Source organism: Perca fluviatilis, chromosome 18 (assembly GCF_010015445.1).
Source record: "Perca fluviatilis chromosome 18, GENO_Pfluv_1.0, whole genome shotgun sequence".
NCBI classification, from domain to species: Eukaryota; Metazoa; Chordata; class Actinopteri; order Perciformes; family Percidae; genus Perca; species Perca fluviatilis.
The window spans coordinates 23072580-23086082 of record NC_053129.1 but is presented as its reverse complement, the minus strand read 5'-3'; the positions used below and the strand labels follow the sequence as shown (position 1 = coordinate 23086082).

General features: G+C 40.2%; 1 protein-coding gene across 1 annotated transcript; it reads left to right on the top strand.

Annotated features, from left to right (window-relative positions):
- Positions 1 to 281: 281 nt before the first annotated feature.
- ints7 (integrator complex subunit 7) lies at positions 282 to 12433 on the top strand. The gene is made up of 20 exons (XM_039781254.1): positions 282 to 531; positions 684 to 813; positions 3095 to 3241; positions 3431 to 3568; positions 3654 to 3700; positions 4274 to 4473; positions 4643 to 4765; positions 4854 to 4971; positions 5972 to 6106; positions 6221 to 6318; positions 7219 to 7458; positions 7738 to 7875; positions 8608 to 8814; positions 9069 to 9263; positions 9530 to 9633; positions 9755 to 9823; positions 10402 to 10534; positions 10930 to 11028; positions 11543 to 11728; positions 12028 to 12433. The coding sequence occupies exons 1-20, from the start codon at positions 438 to 440 to the stop codon at positions 12307 to 12309; spliced, it is 2883 nt and encodes a 960-aa protein (XP_039637188.1). The 5' UTR covers positions 282 to 437; the 3' UTR covers positions 12310 to 12433.
- Positions 12434 to 13503: the final 1070 nt, after the last annotated feature.

The following is a 13503-nucleotide window of genomic DNA, read 5'->3' as shown; positions in this document are numbered from 1 at the left end:
CTACACCTCTATTTTTTTGTATTTTTTATGTGTCTTCTTTTTTAATAATTCAGTTGCTTCTTTGTTATAGTTGGATACCTAGTCTGTATTTGGTACTCCATTTGAAATTACCTGAATTTGTTAAATAAAGGTTGGATATATATATAAAAAAAAAAAAAATAATCAATGGAAGAAGAAGAAGAAGAAGAAGAAAAAGAAGAAGAAGAAGAAGAAGAAGAAGAAGAAGAAGAAGAAGAAGTAGTTCATTTCAAAATGTAACAATTCAAAATGTAACAATTATCGAGCGCTTTATTGTGAAAACCAAAGCTGTAGACCGGAAATATTGTTGCTGTATGCTCGGTTTGTGAGTACTCGCCGTCTGTACAATGAAATGCTAACAGCTCATGGGTGCTGTCAAGGTGTTTTTTTTTTTTCCCAAGTAAAATAACTAAACAAATATGTCGCTTTCAACTGCACGTTCATTCTTGTCAGAGGCTTGTTATGGCGAACAAGAACTCGACGCCAATTCCGCTCTCATGGAGCTGGACAAAGGTGCGTAAGCTAGCTTGCTTGCAAATTAGCATTGGTTGTCGTCTGACCCCGTGTTTTGTGTCTTGCGTCGGCTTTGCTAAATGTTACTGAATATATGAAATGTACCTGTTTTGTTGTGAGCAGTGAAATTAATTGAATTGCTTGAATTCCAGGGTTGCGGTCGGGAAAGCTGGGAGAGCAGTGTGAGGCTGTGGTGCTCTTCCCCAAACTCTTCCAGAAGTACCCTTTTCCCATCCTCATCAACTCTGCATTTCTGAAGCTAGCAGACATCTTTAGACTTGGGTATGGCTGCTTTATAACTTGGTACTAAGACGACTCATTGACTAAATATAATTTTGAAGATAGCTTATCTCCGTTTTTGATGATTGCTAGTAAACTGACAACTGTCTGTCAGTTTGCTCGTTATACCTAATCAAAAGTAATAGTCTTTTACACGATTACAACAGTAATACATCTTAATGTTACACACACCTCTCAGGAATACACAATACAATTCAACAGGACAGCCAACTACATCCTGAACATTTTTCATAAAGTTGAATCAAGTCCTACCTAAAACAGTTTCAACGAAAACTAAACATTATAGCTTTCATAAAGGAAGGAGTTAATGCAGAGGTGGTGTATTTCTTTCACTAAAATTTCTTTTACCTAGTAAAAAAAGTAATTTTACCCTTATAAACTGACAACTGGGTGCATGTCAGGTCAAACTACTCGAAGTTTGCTAGTTACAGCTGCTTGCTTTTATCCATTTCATGTATTAAAGGTACACTGTGTAGGGTTTTAAGTATTTTATTAGCTAAAATCAATGTCTTCATTCATAAATATGTCCTCATTGGTCATGATCTGACTTATCCTCATAAGCGAATAATTTCTTATCTGTATTTACATTGGACGGGCAAGTCCAAGGATGCGTCCATGTTGTTCTGCCATTTTGAAAAACTATAATCGCTGAGAGGGACGTAAAGCACTAGCCTGCCTGTCTAGCTAATCCACAACACATTTTCGTTCAGAGCCAGCGTCACGTGACTGAAACCAGCTGAAACGGAGAAGGAGATCAGTGAGAGGCGCTTGTCAGTGCCCCGGCAAATTTGAAAGCCTGCCAAAAGCGTTGCCAAAAAAGTGAAAATTGGAAGACATGTTGTCATAGCTTCTTGGTACATAACGGCTACTGTAGTTGGAACACGTATTTGAAAAAGCGAGGCACTAGCATTGACATATATAAAATGGACCAACAGAGCCCGTTGCTCTGGACGGAGACCAGTGAAGGATATTAGAATCACTTTTCCGGTGATCACTTGCTTTACTGCGCAGCCTCCAACTGACAGAGACAACGTAAATGTGACGTGAGCAACCTGTCTGAAAGTTGTAAGTCTTCTGGTAGCTGTGCCAAGAGAAATCTCAATCATTCCCAATCTTACAGAGATGGAGAGCGTAGGTATATGTAAGGAGCACAGGCTAATTACTGATCACTAACATGCTAGTTAACATTAGTCATTAAACCTAAACAGCTAATGTAAGTCAAAACTGCCTGCGAGCTTCTCCTGTACTATACGGTAATTCCTCTACTATGTGACAGTAAGTCACTTGGTTATGACACAATCGTTAGCCTATTTTTACAAAAACTTCTGCTACGGAGCCATAATGTGAGATACAAGGTAATGGAGCCTTTTATACATCGTCGTGTTTCTTTAGAACTAAACACTGGACAAATAGTCTTTAAATGCTTCAGATGTAAAGTTATTCGCTGTCAAAGTGGCGCCAAAATGTATGCTAGTCAGTGGAATGCTAATGGGAGGTGATCTCTTTGTAGCGTCAAAATGGCGCCATAGGAGGTTCGAGTTCTGAAGCGAAGCTTACCCCCTTGGGCGCTAGAGAGAACTATTCGTTTGAATGCAAAATACAATTTCACCGCTAGATGGGAGTAATTCCTACAGTGTACCTTTTTAAGGGATTTCGTTTATTTTTTTTTTGCGGTTGGTAGTACTTAGAAAGCAATTTGAAGACATTTGGTGCTTGTGATAAGCAATATTTTAAACATTGAATAAACATACCAGGGTTTCCCCTAAAAAAGTTGTTTAGCCTGGTGGCAAGTGCCTTTTTTTTTTCGACGAGGGCACGACTCCGGACAGTCACAGACTGATGGCCGCATTAATGTAGAGTCCAATAGTTTCTATGATAACAGAATCATGGACAGAATCGCAAAATTGAGAATTTATTAAAGTTACAAGACAAATTCCATAGAGCCCTACATTAGGTCACTGCTAAAAGCTAACTGAAGATTTAAAAATATGACTACGTCTAAGTTTCCAACCAAGCCACCCCAATGTAACTGTAGTTTAAAAAATATTTTTTTAAATAAACAATAATTCCCAGTGGTTTAGGCCCGGTGGGCCACCAGGCTTGCAATACACTGGGGGAAACCCTACATACTATATATTTATTGAAAGATTATATAATTAAAAGTAAGTAATCAATAGTAACATGTCTATGGTGTGTGATTGGTGAAACTGGTGTTATTGCGGTAACGATCTCTGTTTCTAAAAGCTTGTCTCTCTGATTTCAGGAACAATTTTCTGCGCCTTTGTGTGCTGAAAGTAACTCAACAGAGTGAGAAACATCTTGAAAAGATCCTCAATGTGGACGAATTTGTTAAAAGGGTGTTTTCAGTCATCCATAGCAACGACCCTGTGGCCAGAGCCATCACTCTGAGGTAATAATGCTTAATTTACTAAATAAAAAGGATTTAATCTTTTGCTGGTTGGCACAGGATTTCCAATTTAAACGGAGAGACCAACATCTGCTAATGTTGTACTCCTCTTCAGTCCCACAAGAATGAGTGTTGCTTGCTCGCCAGCTTATCTGAGGCTTAAATCAGCTATTTCCCTGTGGGTTTATTCAGGATGCTTGGTAGTTTGGCCTCCATCATCCCAGACAGGAAGAATGCCCACCACAGTATTCGCCAAAGTTTGGACTCTCATGACAACGTAGAAGTGGAGGCTGCCATATTTGCTGCTGCAAGCTTCTCTGCACAGTCAAAGTAAGGAAAATTCTTGCTCCACCTGAGCTGTGGTACATATACTATATATGCTGGTTTGTATAACATAACTTTGGTCTGTTTTCAGAGACTTTGCAGCAGGGATTTGCAACAAAGTCAGTGAGATGATTCAAGGTAAAAATCTTTCTATCCAGTACTAAAAAGGTCACAGATCACTTTTAGAAAAACAACAGCTGTCCGGATCAACTTTTATTTTGAAGTTTTGAATATTTGGTAAATCTTCCAAACAACTATCCAAAATTTAAATAAAAACAAATCAAGGCCTAAAACAGGTGATTAATAGTAAATGCATCTATGGATGTCATAGTTAAGACAACCTTTAAAACCTTTTATTAAACAAATGAGCAATAACATGTGGTTAGTGTGAACATTGTAGCTCACACAAAAATGAATACAGTCCATTTAATAATCAAAATAAACATACAACTCTGAAAGTGTTGTATAGAAGTATCTGAATGCCTGGAAAGTTGGAGCCAGGACTAAGATATATATATATATATATATATATATATATATATATATCTATATATATATATATATATATATATTCTTTTTTTTTTTTTTTTTTTTTTTTTTTTTTTTTTTTTTTTTTTTTCTCTCTTCTCTCATTGTTCAGCAGATAGCTGTTGGTATGCCGTATTTTGTTTTGTCTCTAGAGTTCTCATTCCTCCTATGTCTTAACCTCAGGTTTAGACACTCCAGTGGAACTGAAGCTAAAGTTGATCCCCATGCTGCAGCACATGCATCATGACGCCAGCTTGGCCTCAAGCAGCAGAGAGCTTCTACAGCACCTAGTCAACTCTTACCCCTCCACCCCCATGGTCATCGTCACCCTGCACACCTTTACCCAGCTGGCTGCCTCCTCCCTCATCGATATCCCAAAGCAGGTAGTACCATGACAGAGCTGTAGCTCACCATTACTTGTTTGATACTGTAATGGTAGGTTCACACATAGAAATGTATATCTTTGACGTTTGGCTGTTAATGACGTAGCTCATTTTTGTTTTATAACTAACTAACTGAAATTACTTTTTAATTGATTCCTTATCTGTACAGTTGCAGCTCCTCCTTCAATACCTGAAGGATGACCCAAGACAAGCTGTGAAGAGACTTGCAACTAATGACCTGAAGCTTCTGGCTAAAAAGGCGCCTCACCTTTGGATCAGAGAAAACACTCAGGTAGCGTTTCAGAGGCTGACCGTTGCACTGTAGGGTCGTCTTCATGGTTTAAAATCTGTAGGTAATCGATTGTGTTTCATCTCTGCAGACCCTGTGTGAATGTGCCCTGACCAGCCCTTACACCAGTTTGAAGCTGGGGATGTTGGCTGTCCTCTCCACCCTCTCGGGGACAATTGCAATCAAGCAGTACTTCAATAATATGACAGGTTTAGTTAACTTTTAAAAACAACAAAAACATTCTTGTTACACTGTGAATTTCTTTTAAGCTGGAGTGCGAAACTTATGTCTCCCCCCTCTGGCAGTGAGAGTAATTACACAATCACTGATGCATATTAATGCTGCGTCACTGTAGTCTCTCCCCCTTTCCTGCCTGTCAAGGTATTTGGTAATACAGGGAGACTGACATACTGTGTAACCAATCAGAATAAGCAGTGCTATGCTGTGAGGAACTGTAAGTGAGTGAGCGAGGTTGGTTAACAGAACCGTGTACTGCTCATGGATTGATGTTGTTGGGGAGTTAATAAAGTACTCGCTCTGAGGACAAAAAGCTGTTCAGGCATCCTTTTGGTGCCACACGACCACAACTCCGGTATACTGATAAATACAGAGTTTTTTTCTGGCAGTGATAGGCTGATGCTACGTTTACACGTGGCCGGCTATTTTTATAAACGGACATTTCACGGTTTTCAGAAATGTGTTCGTTTATATGTACCCGTGTATATATGCCGTCAATGCAGTCAAGAGCACGCCAGACCTGTAGGTGGCAGTGTAACGAGAATAGACAATAGCAACAACAGCAACCAATCACGTCCTCTTTCTCTCTCTCGGCTGACTAAACGTCCGTTTGTCTCAGTTTACATGCAAACGTGCAAACGAAGTTTTCCAAAATCTCCACTTTGGCCGGAGTTTTTAGAAATAATCGTTTTCTGTGATAAAAACGGGGTTTTCGTGTAAATGAGAGGCCAAACCGCAGGAAAATATCTGCGTCTTCCCTTCGTGTAAACGGGGCCTTAATCAGCATTGTGTGAACTTGTTTGTCAAGTGCTTTATTGATTTAGTGATTTATATGTTAAAGTTCCGCACTCTAGCTTTAAGAATTTTATTTTAATTGGGCTTTAATTGCAGGTTTCCATTGCCATTATTTCTCATTCATTGAAGAAAGGAATGACGTTGAACTGATGTTTTCCTCTCAAACATTCTTCTCAGGTGGCTCTTCGGTTCCCCCCCTGCTCACTGACCTGGTTAAACTGGCACAAGAATGCTGTTACCATAGCAACCTGGCAGTGGCTGCTCATGGGGTGATAGTACTCTCAAACATTGCCATTTCCTGTCCAGAAAAAGGTTAGTTACAACAAGTAATGCCAATTGCTCATTAATGGCTTCAGCTCTCATTCACCCCACTGATGTTTGCGCTTGTGTGCCAAGGTTAAGTGTTGCTGTATCTCTCCTCCTCAGATATAGTACAGTTGGAGCAGGACACAGTTTTGGGAGTGGAGTCCCTTTTGATGCTTTGCAGTCAGGACAGCAGCCCCAGCACTCAGGCCACGCTCAAAGTAAGACAACATTATAACCACAAGGCAGATGGCATTGATTGGATGAATAGGGCTGGGAATCGAACCTCATTTGGTACCAACCCAAATGTGGTCGTATCACATAATGTAGAAAACTGTCCTGTTACCTAAGCTGGCAAAGTTGTTGTATGATTGCTTGTGTTTATAAAACATTAGTCTCGCATTGCCAGACCTTCCTCCACAGCGCTGCAAAGGAGGGTCTGGCGAGTCCACACAGCATTCCGGGATGGGAGAGAAATTGCCCTCTTTTTGTTAAATGTATAAGGTCTTTATAGAACGAAGGAAAACTCATGTATTCTATTGAAAATAGTATCACATTTCAAATTATACCCAGCCCATGTAAGTAAAAGTGCCATGCCAAATGTTCTTGATAATTTAATATTTAACCGGAAAATGTAAAACTAGTTGCTAGTGCCTAGTTGAGTGCCTACTAATTAGTTAGAATGCAGGGAACACATTTCACTGCACATTGTGCTGTGTATGATTGTGTGTGTGACAAATAAAGATTTCTTCTTCTATTGTGAGGCATTTAGGATGCAGTATTTTGACCGAAAAATGTATCCAAACTCTGTTTACATTTGTGTTATCTGATACCAAAGCAATAATAAATGTGGCGTCCATCTTTAATATCTGTTGGAAAAATGATTGCAACTAACGAGGGTAAAATAATTTTGGGAGCATTGCTTAGTAAAGCTTAATTGTTACGACTTTATCGAACACTGACAGCCATAATACCATCTAACTCACTGCCATCCGCCTCCTGGAAATGTATGTAATTATGATTGATTACCAGGAGGAGGGTGTTTACCGTCAACCAACCCTCATCCCCATTATGGCTTAATAATACCAATCCTTAAACGTCCATTTTTGTTTCAACCGTAGACAGCCCTCACATCATTGGTCAAACTGCTGAAAAATCGACCCCATCTCAGCCAATCGGTGGTGGAATTCCTGCTCGGCCAGCTCCACTTATCCTGTGACTCATCTCGTGTTCTCATGTGCCACGCTCTGGCAGCCATCGCCAGCCACCTGCCGGTGTTGGGCGACGGCATGCTGGGAGATCTGGTGGACCTCTACAGAGTGGCCAGTCACTCCTCCACTGACAAGCAGCAAGAGCTTCTGGTGAGAGATTGTGCATGAGTCAGCTGCTGTTTAGACAGTAAATTAAAGCTTTAAGTGTAGCTTTTATGTTTTAAGCACAGGCACAGGAGAGCCACAACAGCATTTACATGACAATTAAGTAGTAAATGTGTTGTATCTATGTTCTGCAAACCTGTTTTCAATTAGAAATAGAACTTGTTTAGTTTTTTTTAGCCTGTGCATTACTGCTAACCCACAACTATGTTAGATGACATTGCATTCAGCTCATAACACTTATCTCTCCCGATGTGATTGCTGCAGGTTTCCTTGGCAACAGTGATTTTTGTTGCTAGCCAGTCGTCTCTGTCAGCCGAAGTGAAGACTGTCATCCAACAGCAGCTGGAGAATGTTGCTAATGGCTGGACGGTGTACCGCATCGCACGACAAGCCTCACGCATGGTAATCTCTTCTGCTTGTACATAACCAGAACTGTACTATAAAATGGCTTAAACCTTAAGTCTTTTGTAGAACTGGTAAAGGTCTTTCTAGGCAGAAGCATTTATTTGTTTAAATTAAAAGGTGTCAAGAGCTGAAGAAGCCACAGACGTGATACAGGACACTAATGAAAGCAATGGGGTTGGAGGGAAAGGTTACTGGCCAACAGGCATCAGACTGTGTTCTGGAATTTTCAGTTTGTTTGTGGTCTTGTGTGTCTTTTTTTAGTTTTATACATTTGAGTGCCTTTTTTATGCGTGTGACATGTAAGTTATGGTTCTAATAGTTGTTAATGGTTCTGTAATATATATTTTTATATAATGTTTTTGCCTGTTATGTTTACTTTATTGGGCAATAAACACAGCTTTTTGTTAACAAAGAAAGTGTTTCTGAACATCAATGACATTCAAAACAGTGATAACTGAAACAGCTATACAACACACCATGCAGTGTGTGTATACAAATGTTTATTGCAAACAGACCTAAGTATGTATGATGACGTAACCGTAACCAAGTGGTGTCTCATTTGATAGGGGTATGTTTTCCCCCCTACCCCTTACCACTCGGTTTTGCGGGACAAGGGCTAGGGGTAAGACGAAGGGGTAGGGGGAAGGGGAAGGGGAAGGGGGAAGACAGAGAAATGAGATTCAGCCATAGTGCTGCCAAACATAATGAAAAATTATCATTAATCTGCAGGGATGCCACGAGTTCTCCAGCGAGCTGTACCAGAGTCTGCGGACCCGTGTAGCATCAGAGCACTTCTACTTCTGGCTGAACAGCCTGAAGGAGTTTTCCCAGGCAGAGCAGTGCCTGAGTCACGTGGAAGACCGAGACTACAGTGGAGCCATGAGCGCCATCGCCGAGGCCCTGCGCTCCTACCAAAAGGGCATTGCTTCCCTCACGGTCAGTTATCTTTCAGGCATCTGCTTGTCAAAAAACATGAGTACAATTCTGCCTACTTCACCAAGACGCTTAGCTGCTCATGCTCCGACTGGATAGTCTTGCCATGGAAGCTGATTTCACGGCATCCTAAATTGTTAATGGATTAAGTCACCTAATACGTGATCCTAACTTGTTCGGTGTCAGCTCAATGAGACCTGTGTCAGTCTTTAGCTGTAGTGTTCATGTGCTGTTATCTGATTAATCCCTCCCTCCAGGCTGCCAGCACTCCCCTGAGTCCGCTTACATTCCAGTGTGAGTTCATCAAGCTGCGGATCGACACCCTGCAAGCCCTGTCGCAGCTCATTTGTACCTGCAACAGCTTGAAAACCAGCCCTCCTCCCGCCATTGCCACCACCATCGCCCTCACCTCAGGCAATGACCTGCAGCGGTGCGGCCGCATCGCCATGCAGGTAAAACGCTTACAGTGTGGTAGGAACAGTCGGTTTCCACCTGCAGGAAAGGGGTCCTTTTTCCAGGGCAACAGGTAGTCATGTTGTAACATGCCGTAGCACACCACATACTCACCAAATTGCTAGATGGCATCAATTTGTGAACGTGTAGGAGAAGTTTTGACACCTATTATTAATCAAGACCTATACTTAATGTGAGGAAATTAGATGGTTAATGGCCCAGGTGTCCAACTGTAGCTACTCATCAGCGTTTTTCTTTTTCCCAGATGAAGGTATGCATGGATGAGTTCAGAAGTCTCGCAGCTCGCTACGCTGATTTACACCAGTCGTCGTTTGACGCTGATTATGCCACCCTTCGCAATGTGGAGCTGTATCCTCAAACGTGCCTCAGTCACATCGCACTTTTGCCTTTTTTGACAACCCTCGTTTCTCTGCTGTAATGTCTTCTTTCTTCAATGTCGGCCATTTTCCTTTAACTGTCGACTGCTCAGACAACAACAGAGCTGTTTGCTTGTCTCCCATGTTATAGAAGCGCTGATACTGGACCCACAGGCAGCCAGGTGAGAGCTGTTGTAGTCCACAAAGGTAGAACAATGTGAATGAACTTGTTTGGTGTTTAGGAGAAATTTAAAAATTTAATTTAGTCTAGATTATGAGAAAATTGCTGTATAGTAAAATTATTTCTGCCTTTTTATTAATTAACATGGCTTAGAGGATTTTCTCTGCCTTGACATAAGAGAAAAGGTATATTCTCTGTGGTAGACAGTAAAATGTGAGGAAAAAGGTCACCGTAGTTTAAATGCATCATATTGAATTTGTCAAAGAATGCAATCATGCATTAACCAACTACAGTATGATGTATGGATGTATATTTTTGTGACGTAGATGACACCGTAATATATATATTTTTGTGACGTAGATGACACCGTAATATATATATATATATATATATATATATATATATATATATATCTGTTGAAAGTGCTTCGCCATAACACACATTGTCCGAAGGCATTCTCCTGGCAGACATTTGTCTGTAACAGATTGTCTGTCTGTCTGTCTGTCTGTCTGTCTGTCTGTCTGTCTGTCTGTGTCTCTCTCTCTTTCTGTAATCTCTCTCTCTCTTTCTGTAATCTAGTTTTCAGGAGTATGGCACTCTGGGGTCGGTCCAGACAGAGAGTGAATATGAGCGACTGATGATGTCAGTCTTCAGTCGTGTGTTGGAGGAAGTGGAGGGCCTCACCAAGAAACACCCTCCTGTTTCGCACCTGGTAAGATTACTATAGAATACCTTGTAAGTTACTTAGGCTAACAATTGAGCTGCATGGTGTCCAGATTGGCCAGTGACCGACAAATGCTCTGCTGTTACCTAGTATAATATATGTAGAGTATTTGAGTTAACACTTTTTCTGCTGCCATGCTTATTCTTGTTTTCTTTGGGGTTTGTTTTTGATGTATTTAGTACTTCATTTTAGAGAGTTTTGGACTCACTTATACCTGTATATGCGTCTTAAGTGGATATTGTCCACACAGACATCTTGGCCTGTTAATGTTATGTATTTTAATCTCAACAAGACTTTAACCTGAATATAATTCTTTTCTTTTTTTAAATGACAATCATAATGTCAATAATGTAAACGTATTGTTTTCTGATATTGATTTGCAGCATACAGGTTGTCTCTGTGATGCTGTCATAGCTTTGCTCAAGGTCCCGCTGTCTTTCCAGAGGTATTTCTTCCAAAAGCTCCAGTCAACAAGCATTAAGGTACAGTAACTCTTTTTTTTAAATTACTTTAATTAGAAAAGTACAAAACAACGTACGTCCCAATTCCCAAGTGTAGATGCCAAACCGGATGTAAGACATTAAGAATGATCGAGAGCTCGCTGTACTACTTTCTATGTACTACTAAGTAAATGTGTGTATTACTAATGTATGAGGGATATGATTTATCTCTTCATTAGATAAATACATGCAGTACACTTTACAACTTCCTCTTTGTAGTTTTATTAGATTTACATATCCTCAGGACAACATAAGTGTACAGAATGCCTTTGATTGTTAATCATCACTTCATTAACAAAACGAAGAATGGGAAAGCCACACCCTCATAACTCTGATGCATTTATGACCATATAAAGATCAACCTTTTGGCAAACTCCCGTAAACCTGTTTCAACGTACAGTGCAAAGAAACATACAGTACAGTTGCAGCTATATACAGCAGTCTTTCTTTAGCTCTGTTAAGGCTGACCCATGTACATCTTTTTTTATTTTTCCAGCTCGCCCTCTCTCCTTCCCCACGAACGCCGAGTGAACCGATCCCAGTGCAGAGCAGCCAGCAGCTCACTCTAAAGGTGGAGGGGGTGGTGCAGCATGGTACGACGCCAGGACTCTTCAGGAAAATCCAGTCTGTCTGTCTCAATGTCACTTCAGTCCTCCAGAGCAAGACAGGACCTGACTACAAGGTATTGGGTGTTTGCCTTCATCTTTGGTTACTGCTCAGACAGTTAGGGAAATGCAAATATTTGAAGTCCATTCTCCTGGGCTATTATTATACCGTATATTCTCATGAGTATATTTCTCTTTGATCCATGTATGAAGCTCATACCTGGTATTCTTAACCTGTATAAGCAGTGCAAACACAGCTACATACTGTGTTTATCCACAGATAACGCTAGTTCTGACATTTGTACTCCCATTTGTTGTTGTGTTGCTGCTCTGATGATGATGACTCCCTAATTTGTCTTTTTTTTTCCCTTTTTAGATTCCACTCGACACTAAAACTAATGAGATCGAGCAGCGGGTAGAACCCCACAACGACTACTTCAGCACCCAGTTCTTGCTAAATTTCTCCATCTTGGGCACTCACGCCGTCACTGTGGAGGCCTCTGTGGTGGATGAGAGTGGCATCGAGTGGAAGACCGGGCCCAAGACGACGGTGTCAGTCAAATCCCTGGAGGATCCTTACTCCCAGCAGCTCCGTCATCAGCTGCAGCAGAGTGGAGCTCAGCCTGCTCCACAGAGGAGTGCATACGCTCGCTTCTAGCGGATGTCCTCTCAGCGCTTTAGCGTCAAAACCGTTCTAGCTTGTGTACTTGACCGGTTTTGTCTTGTGGAAAATTTATATGTACATATTTTTTCAATGATTAAAAGACCAGATTTAATTTTAATGCTGCACGTTAATTTTAACCCCAAAATAATGTTGACCAGCTATAAAGGACACACAATAATGCAGTTTCAACATACACTCATAAAGTCCACACATTTTTGGCCTTAAATATAATCTGATGGTAAATATTTTTAGCATAAAAATTGGCCACTAGTAAAAGGAAAAATTGCTTTTAGTTTCTTGTCCATATTTTTTTATCCAATAGTATTTCATCAGGGACAATTTAGTATTGGAAGAGATTGGATTTACCATATCATCCATTCTACATAAAGTGTAATAACATAAAGAGCCATCAGGGGGCAGACCAAAGTCATTAAATGGACATTGTCTGAAGAGCACTCAAACCATTCATGTAAATTCCAGACTTGTCAGAATTACAATGTTAAAATGTCAGCATTTAGACTTTTAGAATAGATAGGTTTGTGTTCATTCCTATAGTGTAACATTTAAACACCGAAATATAATATTTTACAACACTCTAAACTCTCACATTCTAAAATACAATAACATAACATAATAATGATGCAAACTCCAATAGCCCACGTTGTTTACAGATAAAATTTAACTAAATGCATCGATTTTAACGAACTCACGCACACACACTGGTGATGTAATCTGAAAAGAACTCGCTGCCGGGAATGAGTCGAATCCAGGTGATTTAAGATGAAGTCATAAGATTTTGTCTAAATTAGAAAAGCGTTCTTGTTCATATATTCTAAAACCATCAGCACTTGACATCAGAGAGTCTGCGCACTTGATGGCTAGAAGCTGGCGTCAGGTGAACACGAGCGTCAAGTGAGAAAGAATAAAAATAAAAGTTCCGCATCTGGTTTTCAAAATTAAACTTTTACTGAACATACAATGTGATATTTTTGTATACATTCAAACCAAAGAAATCCATTTTTAAAATCTTACTTAATGTTGAGCGTAAGTAGAAGCAAACTCAGAGGATGACTTTCTTCAGATTGATCATTTGGCAACAATAAAAAAGTTAAGCCTCAATCTTGTAAATACATTGAAATAATTGCTTTTCCTGATTGTAGACTTACAACTCTCAGATTTGTTTTCCTT

Coding starts and splice junctions, on each gene's coding strand:
- ints7 (XM_039781254.1), top strand. CDS start 438: ATGTCGCTTTCAACTGCACGTTCATTCTTGTCAGAGGCTTGTTATGGC. Junction 3,569..3,653: donor AGCTTCTCTGCACAGTCAAA/GTAAGGAAAATT, acceptor GTCTGTTTTCAG/AGACTTTGCAGCAGGGATTT. Junction 6,107..6,220: donor CATTTCCTGTCCAGAAAAAG/GTTAGTTACAAC, acceptor TCTCCTCCTCAG/ATATAGTACAGTTGGAGCAG.